We start from the raw sequence: 15,501 nt of genomic DNA, 5'->3' as shown, positions 1-15,501 counted from the left end.
AGAAGAACGCCTGCTCCTCCGAAATTCCCCTCCAATGTGGTGTGCCTCAGGGCTCCTCCCTGAGCCCCACATTATTTAATATCTATATGTCCACATTGGAGGAGGTCATCACCCCATTCAGAGTGAGCGTCGTCAGCTATGCTGACGACACACAACTAGTGGTGTCTCTGTCTCACTCAGACAACAATCAGCAGACCTATTTAACTGCCTTACGCAGGTCCACTGTTGGATGAACAATGCAGCCCTAAAACTAAACGGGACGAAAACTGAAGTTCTGCTCCTCGGCCCGAAAGGGCTCACACTCTCCCCGAACATCTGGCCAGCTTGTCTGGGCCCTCCCCCTGATCCAAAAGAAGAGTTAAAAAGTCTGGGTGTGTGGCTCGACACTGACCTCTCATTCACTGTGCAGGCAAAGAAAGTAGTCGGGACCTGCTTCGGGCTCCTGAAATCTCTGAGGAAAGTCCTGCCCCTCTTGCCCTTCAACTCCCACAAATTGCTAATTCAAGGCCTAATACTGTCGAGGCTTGATTATAGCAATGTGATCTATCTAGGCGCCCCTGAAGCGACCCTTAACAAGCTTCAGAGAATCCAGAATACTGCGGCCCGGATTATCACAAATACCCCTGCCAGAACCTTTGCTAAACCTGCTCTAAAACTCCTCCACTGGCTTCCCATAAGGGAGCGGGTCAAATTCAAGGCCTTGTGCCTAGCCCACAAACTACTACAAAATCAAGGCCCCCCTGTTCTCAGTAAACTCATCACACCCTATAAATCCACAAGATCCCTCCATTCGGACACAGAAAATTTCATCACCACCCCCAGATTCAAGAAAGCCCGCTCAGGAGGAAGACGTTTCTCAATCCAAACTTCACGCCTTTGGAACTCGCTCCCCCGCGACCTGCGACTCGAACCACAATACCTTCGCTTCAGGAAGCAGCTCAAGACTCATCTTTTTCCCCAATGATTCATGCTTACCCATAACACTGATCTTCTGCCCCCCCCATCCTTTCGCTTTGCCCTCGGCCCGCTGAACTGAAGAGATAGGGTTCCTAGCGCTGGGATACTTCAGGGTGACTATGCGCTCTACAAAAATAAATAATAATAATAATAATAATAATATTTGGTTATAATTGCACGTTAAAAAGGAATGTTATCCTTATCTGGACACCTTGCTAAGGTTTTAGACAAGGTCAATAAATTGAGTGAAAGGAAAAAAAGTTAAATAAATAACTTAATCCGAGCTAAGTATAGTGCTGGATTTTTTCATTTGCACCTGTGTAAATAAAATTACAGATGCACAAAGTAGCAGCCAGGTAATCCCTCATTGTTATTATTGTTACACAGGCCCTACCTGGCTACTGTCTCAGGGCCTAACCTCCTTTTGATTAAAAAAAATCATTGTAATTAAAAGCATTTGTGACTGGCTGTGTTATGCGACAAATGACATCTTGAAAGAGTTCTGCAGCTGATGGCACTCCAAAATATAGTATTTTATATAAAAATAAAACAACATGATTCAAACAGGTGGTAATGTACCCACAATGTTCTTCCAGTTTGAGTGGTGGTACCCTTTTTTCAAATCAAGATGGGAAAAGACTTTAGCTCCATTCAGCTGTGTAATAGTTTTAGCAATATGCAACCTGGATGTCATTCTATTTCAATCGCCTTGTTAGCTTGATGCATTTCAATGCAGATGCTCATGACTCCCCACTATCCTTCTTTGGCGCTACCACTATGGGCTATTCGCATGGCGTCAGACCAGTGGATTGCTCAATGGTGGCAAGCTGTAATAATGTCTAAAGTTCTTTGTCAACAGCCTCTTGTAAATTAAATGCAATTCAATGATGTAGTTGAGCCACAGGACGCATGTCTTCATGTATGTTAAGCTGCACTTTCATTGTCATAAGTCTTCCCAGTCCATGAAACAAGGATGGAAACTGATTCACTATCTCATGATAGACATTGACGTTGTAGTTTACGGAAATTTGCCCCATGTTGCAGCAGTGCTGAAATTGAGTCAACATGCACTCCAAGAAGTGCCTTGCAGGACATGAATTGGTGCTTGTACTTTCGTCCTTTTATGCTTCACAGTTGTTATAAATGACCCTTGACTTTGCAGTGGCGTCAAAGCAATCCATGTATACACTTTGGTTTTCAACTGGGTTAAATGGGGCACTGGAGACAGTTCATTGTACCTTTCTGCTGGCATAATCTTTTTCAACGTACCACTGTCTATGATAAACCGTATGGAGCACCCATTCACCTTCAGTGTGATTTTGGGACAGTGTCCAAATGAACTTTGCAATTTCATTTGTCGATCTCGTGTCTACTGGCACTCTTGCCTGCAAGAAGCTAATTCAACATGTGCATGTTATCCAGTGGTCAACACTGACATGGCACACGAATTTTCCTCACTGTTGCTTGTATGTCAGCTCTTTCTTCCGCTCTCGCAGCCATGAGTACTCCGCCCAAGCTGAGTGTTTCTTTCAGCATTTATTGTGTGAAGGAATCGGACAGACAACCACCTATTACTCTGAGACGCATGGCCTCTTCATCATTGAACTTGTTGAACTTGCAATGCTTGATGAGCAATTCAAGTCTTTCTACAAACTCACCCAACTTTTCACCAACTTTCTGCATTTCTTGGTTGAAAATGTACCTTCCATAGTCGACATTTGGTATTGGATCGAACTTGGTATTTAACACATTTTTGATTTGATGGTACTCCACTTGATCACAGTGTGGTATTTTCTTCATCACTTCATTTACACCTTCACCCGCCAAATTATTTATATATTTAATGATCTTTTTGTCATTGGCTTCTTCCAGCGCATCAATGAAATCATCAAAGGTTTCGATCTGTTGCCAATATTCTGACTTCTGGCGGAAGGTTTAAGAACACGGCAGCATCATGATCTGTGGAACTTTCTGCTGTCCAGACCCGAGCTCGTTCAGGCGACCTCTTCACCAGCTTCATCATTAAGCACAAGCCGCGTCATCTCAATCACTCTCTCGTAGTGAGGCACTGTCTTCTTCTTTGGCAGTGAGTAGGGGTATTGTTTCTTGCACAGGTTCTTTACAACTCTCACTACTTTGAATTGTACCTGTTTTGTTTTAACTGCCTTTAGTGTTTCTTTGTGTTAGAACGTGTTTTCCACCTTTACCGCTTCCTTACACTCAGTTATCACTGCCTTTAGCACTTCTCTATAGCTGGTGGTTTCTGTCTTTAGCATTGGCGTACCGTATGAATAATGGCCATTCTATGCTGTGGCACAGTATCTCTTCTTTCATCTTCACCAGAAAACGTATAGCTGAGGACAAACAAACCTCCTGTCAGGCCTTCAATTTATTCACAGAAATGCACCACATACTCAAACCGTAGATTTTCACTACGACTGAGGCACATGTGGCATGCACATGCAGTTTGCGGGACCACAGCAAACTCTCTGGGAGAGCATTCTCGGTTCTTTGGTTTGTGGGGTTCACCTAATCCCCTGTCTCTTTTTCCAGGGACCACACGATATTGAGTTGTGCCTTTCTTGACAGTGGATACCTTTCATAATTATTTTGATTTTTTGAGGAGGTAGCATGCTTTAGTATTCTTTAATGGCATTCATTTTAAATATTTTTGAGGGGAGTAAAGGATACATGCATGTCTTTTCCAGTCTCTTTTGAAGGTGCATATGTCAAAAAGTTTTGCTTAAGTGTCTCTTGTGCAATGATGAAATAATGTTTTCACTCCCTGACCTCATCATTAGGGACCTTCTTGTGCTTTAAAACACAGAGGTGCTGACTGCCCATCGCAGCACTCTCATTCTGAAGTCATCTAGCAATGTGGACATACATCCTTATATTTCTTGCTCTACTCTAAGTTTCAAATTGTGGATACAACGTGCCCAAAGAGTTGCTACTGGTGGTGTAAATGCCAACTGATCTTGTCCTGGGACTGCCAAGAGCAATAAGGAATCCCAAGACCTTGAACCTCTGGGTGATACTTCTGCAAGAGTCAGGAAAAGAGTCCGTTTAGAGGGTGACTTGGAACAGAAAGGTGCTATAGCTGGGGTTGGTGGAAGAGAGGATTGAATAATGTATCAGCAGGCCAGGAGAAGGGCACATTGTTGTGGCAAAATGTCTGAATATTGTTTATACAACAGAAATGCATAACTATTAATGTGAGTTAGCAGCTGCTAAGCCCATACCTACTGCTCTGTAACACAGTGGGCTGGACTCAGTCTCTTGTTCACATTACACATTTCCCCTTTTGTTTGCTCTACACTCTTGTGGCTTCTGTTAAACATTTTTCCCCCAGATTTTCTTCGATTGGCTGGTTGTATCAATTTAACACTTGCTTCAAACAAGGGTTCCCTGTCCACAAAAATAAACTGTACCCCTAGGTCAGGGAAATTGCACAATGGAAAAAACAACCTAGGCGGAAGTCTTAAACTGCTTATACAATGGTTATAGGACAGAAACGTAGGAAGGTGAGAGGGATTGGGTGAAAAGAAAATGAGACCGCAGTTTCCAATAAAAATATACTACTTATATATATGTACTAGATAAATTTTATTTTTAAACAAGACATTATAAAAAAATGCATATATTTCACAATACAAAATAAAAACACAATTCATGGGCAGGACAACGTAATAAAAAACATAGATTTGTTTTACAAATTCTGAAAGGTGGTGTGTCAAGTTGAGTGTCAACGCGTTTCGGCGTCCAGCGCCTTTATCAAGACAGAAAAACACTCCCTATAGCTGAAAATAGCTCAGACAAGACTTGCGAAGCTTTGAGTTTCTATAAGGTTCATTAAAAATGATGGAAGGAATCTACTCTCTATAAATTATTCATCTGTTGTGCATAGTAGATCTATTTATTCTTTATTTTGGTCCAACACTTTAAATCAGGACTCAGTTATTCAGTGAACCTGATATGTAAAAGCATAATGTAGCGCCGCCTCCACGGAATATAGTGATTAAGAATGAGCTTAACAACGGAGTATTTCTCTTGCACCCAAGGTATTTTATTTTCTGTCTTCGATGAGCAACGGATATGTGCTCCTCTAGTTGATGTTTCAACAGAGTTATTCTGCTTACGTTCCAAATAAAGCCGATACGCGCAAGCAGAAAGGGGCTTCTGAAATGTCGTCTGGGTATTGACGAGCGTTGTGTGATTCGGAAAGTATTCCCGCTTTATTGTTTAGGAAAGCGTCGTCTCGTAGATGGCGAACACTCTGCGCGGGTTTTTTGGATTCTTTTGATATTTTCACGGGTCGAGGCGCGTGGAGGCGGTAGTCTCTCTGAAAGCGGTATCTGGAATGCAGTCGACGACATTTCAGAAGCCCCTTTCTGCTTGCGCGTATCGGCTTTATTTGGAACGTAAGCAGAATAACTCTGTTGAAACATCAACTAGAGGAGCACATATCCGTTGCTCATCGAAGACAGAAAATAAAATACCTTGGGTGCAAGAGAAATACTCCGTTGTTAAGCTCATTCTTAATCACTATATTCCGTGGAGGCGGCGCTACATTATGCTTTTACATATCAGGTTCACTGAATAACTGAGTCCTGATTTAAAGTGTTGGACCAAAATAAAGAATAAATAGATCTACTATGCACAACAGATGAATAATTTATAGAGAGTAGATTCCTTCCATCATTTTTAATGAACCTTATAGAAACTCAAAGCTTCGCAAGTCTTGTCTGAGCTATTTTCAGCTATAGGGAGTGTTTTTCTGTCTTGATAAAGGCGCTGGACGCCGAAACGCGTTGACACTCAACTTGACACACCACCTTTCAGAATTTGTAAAACAAATCTATGTTTTTTATTACGTTGTCCTGCCCATGAATTGTGTTTTTATTTTGTATTGTGAAATATATGCATTTTTTTATAATGTCTTGTTTAAAAATAAAATTTATCTAGTACATATATATAAGTAGTATATTTTTATTGGAAACTGCGGTCTCATTTTCTTTTCACCCAATCCCTCTCACCTTCCTACGTTTCTGTCCTGTAACCATTGTATAAGCAGTTTAAGACTTCCGCCTAGGTTGTTTTTTCCATTGTATCAATTTAACAGTCATTGTATATAAGGGAGAGTCTTAATGTAACTGGTGAGACTAGTGATAGAAATATTTCCTATTATGTTAAATTACTTAACATTACACTACATTACATGTATCTTAATTTATGGTATACTACAATATATTGCATTATTTCAAGTAAAAACTGCTTACTGCACATAATGCAGCACTAAAGCTGCCACTAGACAGTCGATCGAGAACCGCCACCAAAATATTTAACACTCTTCTTCTATGTTTATGCCGCTGGGTATCATTATCTCTTTCTCATGACATTCTCTGTCACTTCATCCACCTCTTTCAATTTATTAAAGGGCTTGGTTTAATATTATATTCATATGTATGTTTTATTATGTATCTACTACATATGTTTAGAAGAGGCAGTTCTTCAGGTTCTGAGGTTTTCTAGCATTTATCTGTGTTGTTTATAAGAGAAAGGGCTGTTAATTTTCCTCTCTCTGAGGCTTAAAAGATATCTGGCCTATTTTAAGTGGACAACAAGAGGTGAACAGTAAATCAAACCTTCAGAAAGAAACTAAACCAAGGCCCACCATATATTCTCAGTACCTGCCAAGATTTAGTAGAAAGGATAGTTTGTTCTTTCTGTACAAAAGGGTCTGACAAGAAGAAAACAAGGGGCCGAAACCCATACTTATAAATTGAGTCGATCTGTGGCTCAGGTCTTTTACTATCGAGGTAAACCATGATTACAGTCCACAAGAGATACAATGCTGTTTTTGCCAGATTTGAGATATCAAGTGCCTATCACAAAGAGTTCCTCATATCCTATTCGCAGGTTTATGAGCAGAACGATGAGTGTTCCATCGCTGGCCCATATGCGGGTGGCAACCTGCAGTCCCTTATGCTCTCTTTGTCGCAGCCCAATGTTCTTCCAGTGGATCGCTGTTATTTTGGTATCCATTAGATGGCACGTGGTCACACACATAGTCTGGTGATTGCTGAACTTGGATTCTGTGGTAGTCTGGGGACATTATTGCACTTAAAAGGCTAAGAATTGGAAGCCTGATCTGCTTCCTCTCTCATCAAACTGCAGAAAGAAACACACATATTCAACAGACTATGTTGTAGAAACAAGGTAGACTTGCAACAACAGTACGTATCATAAACAGTATGTATCTCAAATCTCAGCAACACTATAGACATTTTTTAATTAGAGGTATGTTAAAGTTAAAGTCCATCAGTGGTGTTGTGGTAATTTGCCACACTTGATGCTGGTTAAGTCAGGAATGGTGTGGTCTTTACATAAATTCACGTGGGATAGACTTCCTAGAAATGTTTTTTAGCTGGAGAACTGTCCTGCTAAAACTTTCTTGAAGATCAGTTTTTCAATAAAATAGGTTTTTGCCCAATTATGCAATATTACAAAAACCTTGTCAAATATTTCAAATTGCACAATTGCTGATGTTATAAGCAGACTTCAGAAATGTAGCCAGCTTTTCACACGTTCAACGCGTCTTCACGAATCTGGAGAGATTTTAAAAAAAGACATGTCATTCATCTTCATAAAACAGTGAACATTTAAAAAATCAAACTTTATCACACAGCGTCATGTAACTGGAGGGATTTTAAAAACCAACATGCATCACATACCTTCCCAAAGTTGCAAGAGATGTTAAATACCGACATGTATTACATATCATTATAAGTGAGAGATGCTGGAAACCAGTATGTATCACACATTTCTGTAATTCTGTGAGATGTTAAAAAACAGTACATCTCACATATGCCTGTACTACTGTGAGGCACATTAAAAATAAATTAGTGGATGTGTAACACCGCAATGCACATGTAACACACATCTTTGTATTATTTTAGAAGAAGGATTAAACAGCATTATATATAATATAGTGTGATAGTGTCAAATAAAAGCATGATATAAACATGAAGGACATGCTCTCCTTAGACCCAATTACAGGTTATACCTTACATTACCGACTAGTAAATATGTATCAAATTGTTCAACTTCTAAATGTGTAAAAGGTAAAAATAATCAGCACTTAGCTTAGTAATTTCTGAAAAAGGTGTTATTGAGAGCTAACCACTCATATAAGTGCACTCATCAGATGGGTATATTAACCCTTTCTCTGCTGTATGTGCCAAATATTAACCTGTGGTTTAACAAACAAAATGATGGTCTGGGACGGGGCTTCAAGGACACACATGTGTCTATCCTACCCAATGAAAAACCCAGCAAATTGAAAAAAAACTAGACCGTGAATATTCTCAGTCCAGTTAAACCAGTTAAACTAAAAACAAGAAACAATTATAAGTCTACATAAATAGTATCAAAAAAAGCTATTTGAAGAACAAAGGAATCTTATAGCACTTAAATGAGTCTGGTGAAAAAAAACCTTTAAGCAGAATCTAGAAACATTACAGAATGAAAGAAAGAAATTGCAAAAATAAACATTTCTCAGAGACCAGCATACCCCGTGTTATGTTATGTTAAATGTTATGTTATGTTAAAAATCTTATACCGTGCACGTACACCGAAGCGGTTTCTTGGCGCTCATAACAAACACAGCGGAACAAGGGTAGATGGTTACCCAAAGGCAGCTTTAAAAAGGAACGTTTTTAATGTCTTGCGGAAGAGCTCATAGGAGGGACAGTGACGAAAGGAGGAAGGGAGAGAATTCCAAAAGGAAGGACCAAGAAAGGAGAAGCGTAGACCACCATGTTTCTTGCGGTGGTTGTGGGGAATGCACAAGAGATTGTCGGCGGAGGAGCGTAAGTTACGAGTTGGTAAATACCGCTTTAACTTGGAGGAAATAAAAGCGGGCGCCAGATTGTAAAGAGCCTTGAAGATAGTGCATCCGAGTTTAAAGGTGCACCGCTTGGCCACTGGAAGCCAGTGGAGGCTCCTCAGCGGTGGGGAGACATGCTGGTGTTTGGGCTGGTGGAACACCAGGCGGGCGGCCTGATTCTGAATCAATTGGAGTCTCTGGAGCTGGTAGGCAGGGATCCCCACATATAAGATGTTTGAGAAGTCAACCCTGGAAGTGACTAGAGCCAAGATGACTAAAATGAGTGCCTCTCTGGTGAGAAATCGACAGATCTTTCGGATTCTGCGCAGATGGAAGAAGCAGGATGATGTTACTGCCGAGATCTGTGATTTCATAGATAGATCACCAGAGATGACAACTCCAAGGCTTTTCACAGAGCTAACAGGGCAGGGCGGGGCACCAAGAGAAGAGGGCCAGTAACTGTCATCCCACGGATTGGCCGGTCCACCCACCAGGACAAGTTCCGTCTTGGAAGGATTTAACTTGAGCTGGCTGTGGGCCATCCAATCGGAAATATATAGCCTGGTGGTTTGAAAGTTGTTGCGGGAAGAGGGAGAAGTATCCAAAGGAAAAATCAACTGCAGATCATCTGCGTAGTTATAGATAGTAGCGGGGGACTGGCGAAGAAAAACCATAAGGGGTTGCATGTATAAATTAAAAAGAAGGGGGGATAGGGCCGAACCCTTGGGGACACCACAGGAGAGGGAGGAAAGGGGAGCAGAAAAGGTGGTAAGATGGACTGCTTGAGAGCGGCCGTCCAAAAAAGATCGGACCCAGTGCAGGGCAACGCCCTGAATGCCGGCATTAGTGACACGTCGATCAATATAGAGTGATCGACCGTGTCAAAAGCCGCAGACAGGTCTAACAGGACGAGGGCTTGCGGGATGTTATTGTCCGCACCTGTTCTTAAGGTGTCCATGACTGACGCAATGACCGCCTCGATGGAGTGGAGGGGGCGGAAGCCAGCCTGTTGGGGGTCCAGAAAAGATGAGCTCTCAATGAAGGTACTCAGACACCGGGTTACATAAGTCTCTAAGATCTTTCCCAAATAGGGAAGAAGAGAGATGGGTCTGTAGTTACTCAAAACTGAGGGGTCTGCATTGCCCTTTTTTAGAATGGGTAGCACTACAGCCTGCTTGAAGGAATCTGGGACTACTCCAGTGGCTAAAGAGGTGTTCAGAAGAGCCAAAGCAGGGTCAGGACAGGTCTGGAAAATTTCTTTGAGGATGTGGGGAGGACAACAGTCGTTAGGAGACCCGGAACTGACTTTGTGCAGAAGGCTGTGGAACTCAGTGATGGATATGGGAGGGAATGTGTTGAATTGCTGGGAATTTTCGGGGGGTAGTGAGAATGAAAGGGACGAGGAGGGTGAAGGAATGTTGTTTTTGATAGTGGAGATTTTGTCCTGGAAGAAGGCATTGAGCTTGTCACACAGAGCTTAACTCATAGAATAACTCGGCATGAAAACAGCCAAGTAAACTTTTCAACATTGGTAAAATACCAACAAACCGTCTAGTCAGCCCGGATATTATCACAACATGGAAAGCTGGGAATGTATCCCAATTTTTTTATGATATGATTAAAGACATTGAGTTTATTCTCATATTCACAAGAACTGACAATCTACAAGAGGCCTTATCCAGAAAAATATATGAGGAATAGACATACTTCAAGAAGGTAACTCCAACTAACGTGGTAAACATGTGGTTTGGTTTAAATAAAAAATGGGGGAGGGTGAAGCAGAGGTTCATTCATCTTCCGGTATCTAATGTTCAATAATCAAAGGGGAGGGAGAGATGAACCACACACGTCTGTGTATCAGAGTCTCAAGGAAAATAGTTTTGTAGACCCTCAACCACCCATTCACAGCTAGTGGTGTATTTCATCCTCGCTCGTGTGGTTCAGGGGACACTGTCATTTTCGAGTCTAACACTTGAGTGTCCTGTCGCCAAGTGATTCAACAAACTCTACCAGGAGGGAGAATTTCTGGGTGTTTACACTGATATGTCACTTAAAATTATCTCAAATCCAGTGACGTACTTTTTAATATGAGAAAACTTTATAGGAATAAGGTTAAAAATGTGTTGATGCTCATGTGGATAGGTTACTGGTCCACAACACCTTTAAATCAGGTCAACGTGTTTCGGCCAGTATTAGCACATACAGGTATAATGGTGTTCATCAGGATCGTATTGTTGAAGGCCTAGATTACAGGGGACTTCACTTGCAAAATGGGTGAGTATTTTCACTCATAAGTCTTCGTCAAGGAGCACACTTTGCTCAAGACGAGATAGGGTTATAGGCGTGAGAGAGCGCAATTTGAATGAAACACATGTCTGTACCATATTTACAAGCATATCGTATAAAGTTAGAGGTTATAACATGAAGTCGCACTTATAGCGTAAAGTTAGCTGATGTAACTTACGTAATAGGAAATGTATCTATATTCACTTTAGAATATGCATTAGAAAGACCATATATATAGTGGTCTAATATAGAAATGTGTAGAAATGCTTAAGAACAGTAGAACGTGCTAAACTGAAATATACGTGTGTAATCATTAGACGGAGAAAGCGGCGAAATGTAAAGTAAAGAAATGTGCAGACTATGTAGCACTGTGTAAGAAACGAGAGTATAACGTTGTATTTTATGTAACCTAGATTCAATAGTTTGCTAAACTCGATTATATATATATATATATATGTGTGTTAAAAGTCATACTGTGTAGAAGAGTTTGTAGGAGTTTTAGCACGATGTGGTCATGTGTGATTTTAACCTAACTGACCAAGGGTTTGCAAGAGTGTAGTCCGCTGTATGTAATTTAGTGGGCTCACAGGAACAGGGGATAGCCTTGATCTGAACGTGCGAGACAAGAGTCAAAGGCCTTGCTAGATTTAAGGTGACAATGCTTGACGAAGTTTATGGCCTAAGTGAGATAAGAGATGCTTGGAATTTGGGTCTTGTTTAGAAATGACCGTTCACAGGACCAAAACGAGGTTATGAACACAAACGTAATGAATGGAGTTCTGTTAAGGTGATAGACTTTGCTCTGAAAGTGTCAACTGGAATGTCAATGAAGTCACCAGCAAGATGACGAAGATGGCGCCTAAGAAGCAAGGTCAACTTAACGGTCGACGCGAAGAGATGAAGCTATGGAAAGAACCAGAAATGAGCACATGCGAAATGTACGTGGGGGCCGTCAAAGGGGCGTTCCACCCATACTGTGATTGTGTATTTAGGGACAGCACCCTGGGGAGAAGATAGCGAAGAGCTCAGTGCAGAACAGAAGATCAGAGAGCAGAGCGCAAGAGAGCAGTAGGCCGAGGACCCTTAGAGAGCGGATGGGTAGGCAGAGAGGGTACTGTTTCTCGATATAAGTTACCATTAGAGGCTAAGAGAGTTTGAACTTCTTTGGAAGTCAAACTGCTGACACCTTTTTAGGTAAGGAACTCGCGAAGTAGGGATGTCACCTAGCATAGAGTAGGGACAGATTTAACTTGTTTATTCTCTTCTTTTAGATGACGCAACGGATCCACTTTGTGTCTATACTTTTTAATCTGTTGATTCTGGAATTGATTAATTGTATTCTTTTGTAGACTGAGATTCTTTAGGGAATTTATGTTCCTTTTAGATCCTGTATACTTGTTGAATCTTATCCTGAGAGGATTGTATATGCAACTGATATTAATTTTATATTAAACTTTTTTAAACTTTATCAGTCGTAAGTGGTTCTTCAGAGTTGCGTCAGTTTATGGGATTGATTTAACTATGTGGGTTTGCCTTTTACTCAATGACAGAAAATAATCGATCCAAAAATTGGATGAATGAGATAGGTATCAAGGCAATCAGAAACGATATCAAAATCTCATTCCCCGCAGGCGCAGCCTTTGGCCCATTACTAGGAAGGAATAAAGAAAAGAAAACAAATTGGAATGCTTTTTTAAAGAGTATAAATCATTCCTCAAACACCAGGGGCTGTATAACAGAAACAGCACATTTTCGATGTTTGCGTCGGACGCAGCTTTTAAAAGGTGCGCCTGGCACAAACCAGAAAAATGTACTGTATTAGGATGAATGCCTAGGAGCAGCGCATTTATGTGAAAAACCAGCTGTGTTGAAGCTGCTCCATGTTTCATGTTTCTTCTGTACTTTGATGGGGGATTAGAGATCCCCTTGCAGGCGGGTGAAGTGAGTGATTGCACCAGACTGCAAAGGGAATCCTGGAGGATCTAAGGGACCCCCTTTCGTCCCTCCAGAGGGATGCCATAAGGAGTCACACTGACGGCGCACCACCTTTTAGGTGGCACACTGCCAATGAACTACATGACAGCCTCTTTGCCTCTGTGCCTGCAACTTTGATACAGCGCAGGCACAGAGGCCAAGAGATTCCCTCATTTGCATGGAGCCAGACCCCCATGCAGACAAGGGAACTCCCTCTGATGATACCGTTGATGCTTTATGTGTGCCAGCGCTATTGGTATTACAGAAGGGGATGTACAAGCGTCTGTGGCCCCTTCTCTAATACCAAAGTACCCCGAGGGCGAACAAAGCAGGTGCAAATGTTTATTACGCCCCGGGGAACTTCCTTAGTAACAACCCATGGACAGACCCTCCAGGATTTCACAATTTCACGATTTTGCGTTTTGCCGCGTAATCGGCACTTTTTACAAAAGTGCCCGTGAAATTGAAGGGTAGCGGCTGCTGACCCAGTCTGGAGGAAGGGCTATAAATGCTCAGGCTATATGGTTTAACACACAATATGCCCAATTACAGCGACTGGATGGAAGAAAATCCCAGCGGGTGACTGTGCTGTATACAGGAAAGATGATAGCAAGCAGAGCAATGGGCAGCATTTCTGGTTAACAGGATGCGGATGAGAGTGAGGCGTGGGCTGTACGGGCAGTTGTGGAGGATGAATGGCACACTTACACTCCCGGTTCCATGGGCTGGGCGTGAGGTAGAAGCCAGTAAGAGATACTTGCGTTTCTGAACATTGTGTGATACTTGCACCATACGCAATCTCTTGATTAATGAAGTCTCCAAGCGCTAGCCATGTCCTACTGGAAGGAGTGCGAGTAACACCAACCCCTCGTGCTCATCTCCATGCCCAGCTTTTGGCAGTCATAAATTGAACTGCTCAGAAAAGGGGGTTGCAAAACTATTAACTTTGCGCGCCGGCCAAAATAAGATAATCCTAGTGGCTGAAAGGAAGACCCACCCCAATCTACAGTGCTCGGAGACTCGTGTGCAAAACCCTTTACTGAGGGTATGGGGGGGCAGTACAACAAAGGATCTGAGGGGCTCCAATTCAGGAACCAGGGGCCTTATTGATGAAGGCCTTGCGTCAGTTTTGCGCCGCCTCAGTCCTCATTTTTTGTGTCGCACCAGCGGTGTAAAAAATGCACCTTGTTGCGCCATTTTTAAAAAGTGACGCATCTAGGTAGATGCGTCACTTTTTAAACCCCTGCGCCACATTATACCTGCGTCAGGTATAATGTATGCAGAGGGGGCGTTCCCCCGCAAAAAGCCTCGTAATAGTGACGCAGTGAAATCTATGAGATTTCACTGCGTCACTTTTAGGACGCTGTTGCGTCAAAATCTTGCGCCTGCCTCACAGCAGGCGTAAGACTGACGCAACCCCTTTCACATGAGGCTTTCCCCATGTGAAAGGACGCATTGCTTGAGTTGCGTCACTTTTGTGACACACTCCAGCAATGCGTCACTTTTGCGCTTACAGATACGTCAGAAATACTGACGTATCTGTAACTCCTTGCGACATGATGCGTCATACATTAAATATGACGCATCAGGAATGTCGTAAGGAGTGCGCAGTGAAAAGTGACGCATCGCTGTTTTCACGCAGCGATGCGTCACTTTTCATAAATGAGGCCCCAGCTGTTTACGGATGCTGGTTCGCAGTGCCAGAAGTAAAATTATTCAATGGTGAAGTGCAACTGCTCCCCCTAGTGGAGATTGGTGGCGTGAGGCGATGGAATAATGACAAAGGCAGACTGTAGCCTGAGAAGAGGCTGTAAACAAATAGCATTTGGATTGTTTTTATTTATTTATTTATTTTATGCGTTTTTATATACCGCTGACTTTACCCGAAGGTGTCAGAGCGCTTCACAATAGGAACGTTAATGAAAATTACAAGTGAACAAATTACAAAAGCAAACGTTAAGTTACATGAGATAAATGTGACAATTGTGAGCAAAGAAAATACAAGAGGGGCAAACAGTGCATTACAGGAGGAAAACGTGACGTGTGCAGGTTACAAAAGCGTACAAAGTACAAGTAGAGGTATAATACTGCAATAAATGGCTGTCACTCAACTTCACAAGTGGTCACAGACCTAGCGACCTCTTTTGGGGGATTTGGTCTGAATTGAACGGTTGATTCACACCAGGATGCGCCTAACCGTTTAGGTGGGATGCAGAGCCAAGAGTGCCCCATTGCGGACTGTGCTGGGTGTGGCAAGGAACTAACTAGACACTTGGCATGGCAGGCGGTCAGGGTTGGTTTCTGTCTCTCGCAGTTGAGTGCACCGGGACATTTTGCCATCAGAAACGACCAAAAGGCGTTGCGGAGTTGGATACTGCATCAGGTACAACATCCCT

General features: G+C 42.2%; 1 protein-coding gene across 1 annotated transcript in view; it reads right to left on the bottom strand.

The window, feature by feature from the left end:
- Positions 1–6,639: 6,639 nt before the first annotated feature.
- LOC147706590 (V-set and immunoglobulin domain-containing protein 10-like) overlaps positions 6,640–15,501 on the bottom strand; it is a 190,073-nt gene continuing 181,211 nt past the window's right edge. Inside the window, exon 11 of the mRNA XM_086933083.1 lies at positions 6,640–7,565. Coding sequence (XP_086789209.1) covers positions 7,558–7,565 — 8 coding nt within the window. The 3' untranslated portion in view covers positions 6,640–7,557. The remainder of the gene's footprint in view (positions 7,566–15,501) is intronic.

This window comes from Lissotriton vulgaris, chromosome 7, assembly GCF_964263255.1.
Source record: "Lissotriton vulgaris chromosome 7, aLisVul1.2, whole genome shotgun sequence".
NCBI lineage: Eukaryota > Metazoa > Chordata > Amphibia > Caudata > Salamandridae > Lissotriton > Lissotriton vulgaris.
The sequence above is the reverse complement of the archived record's forward strand: the minus strand, read 5'-3'. Positions and strand labels throughout refer to the sequence as shown.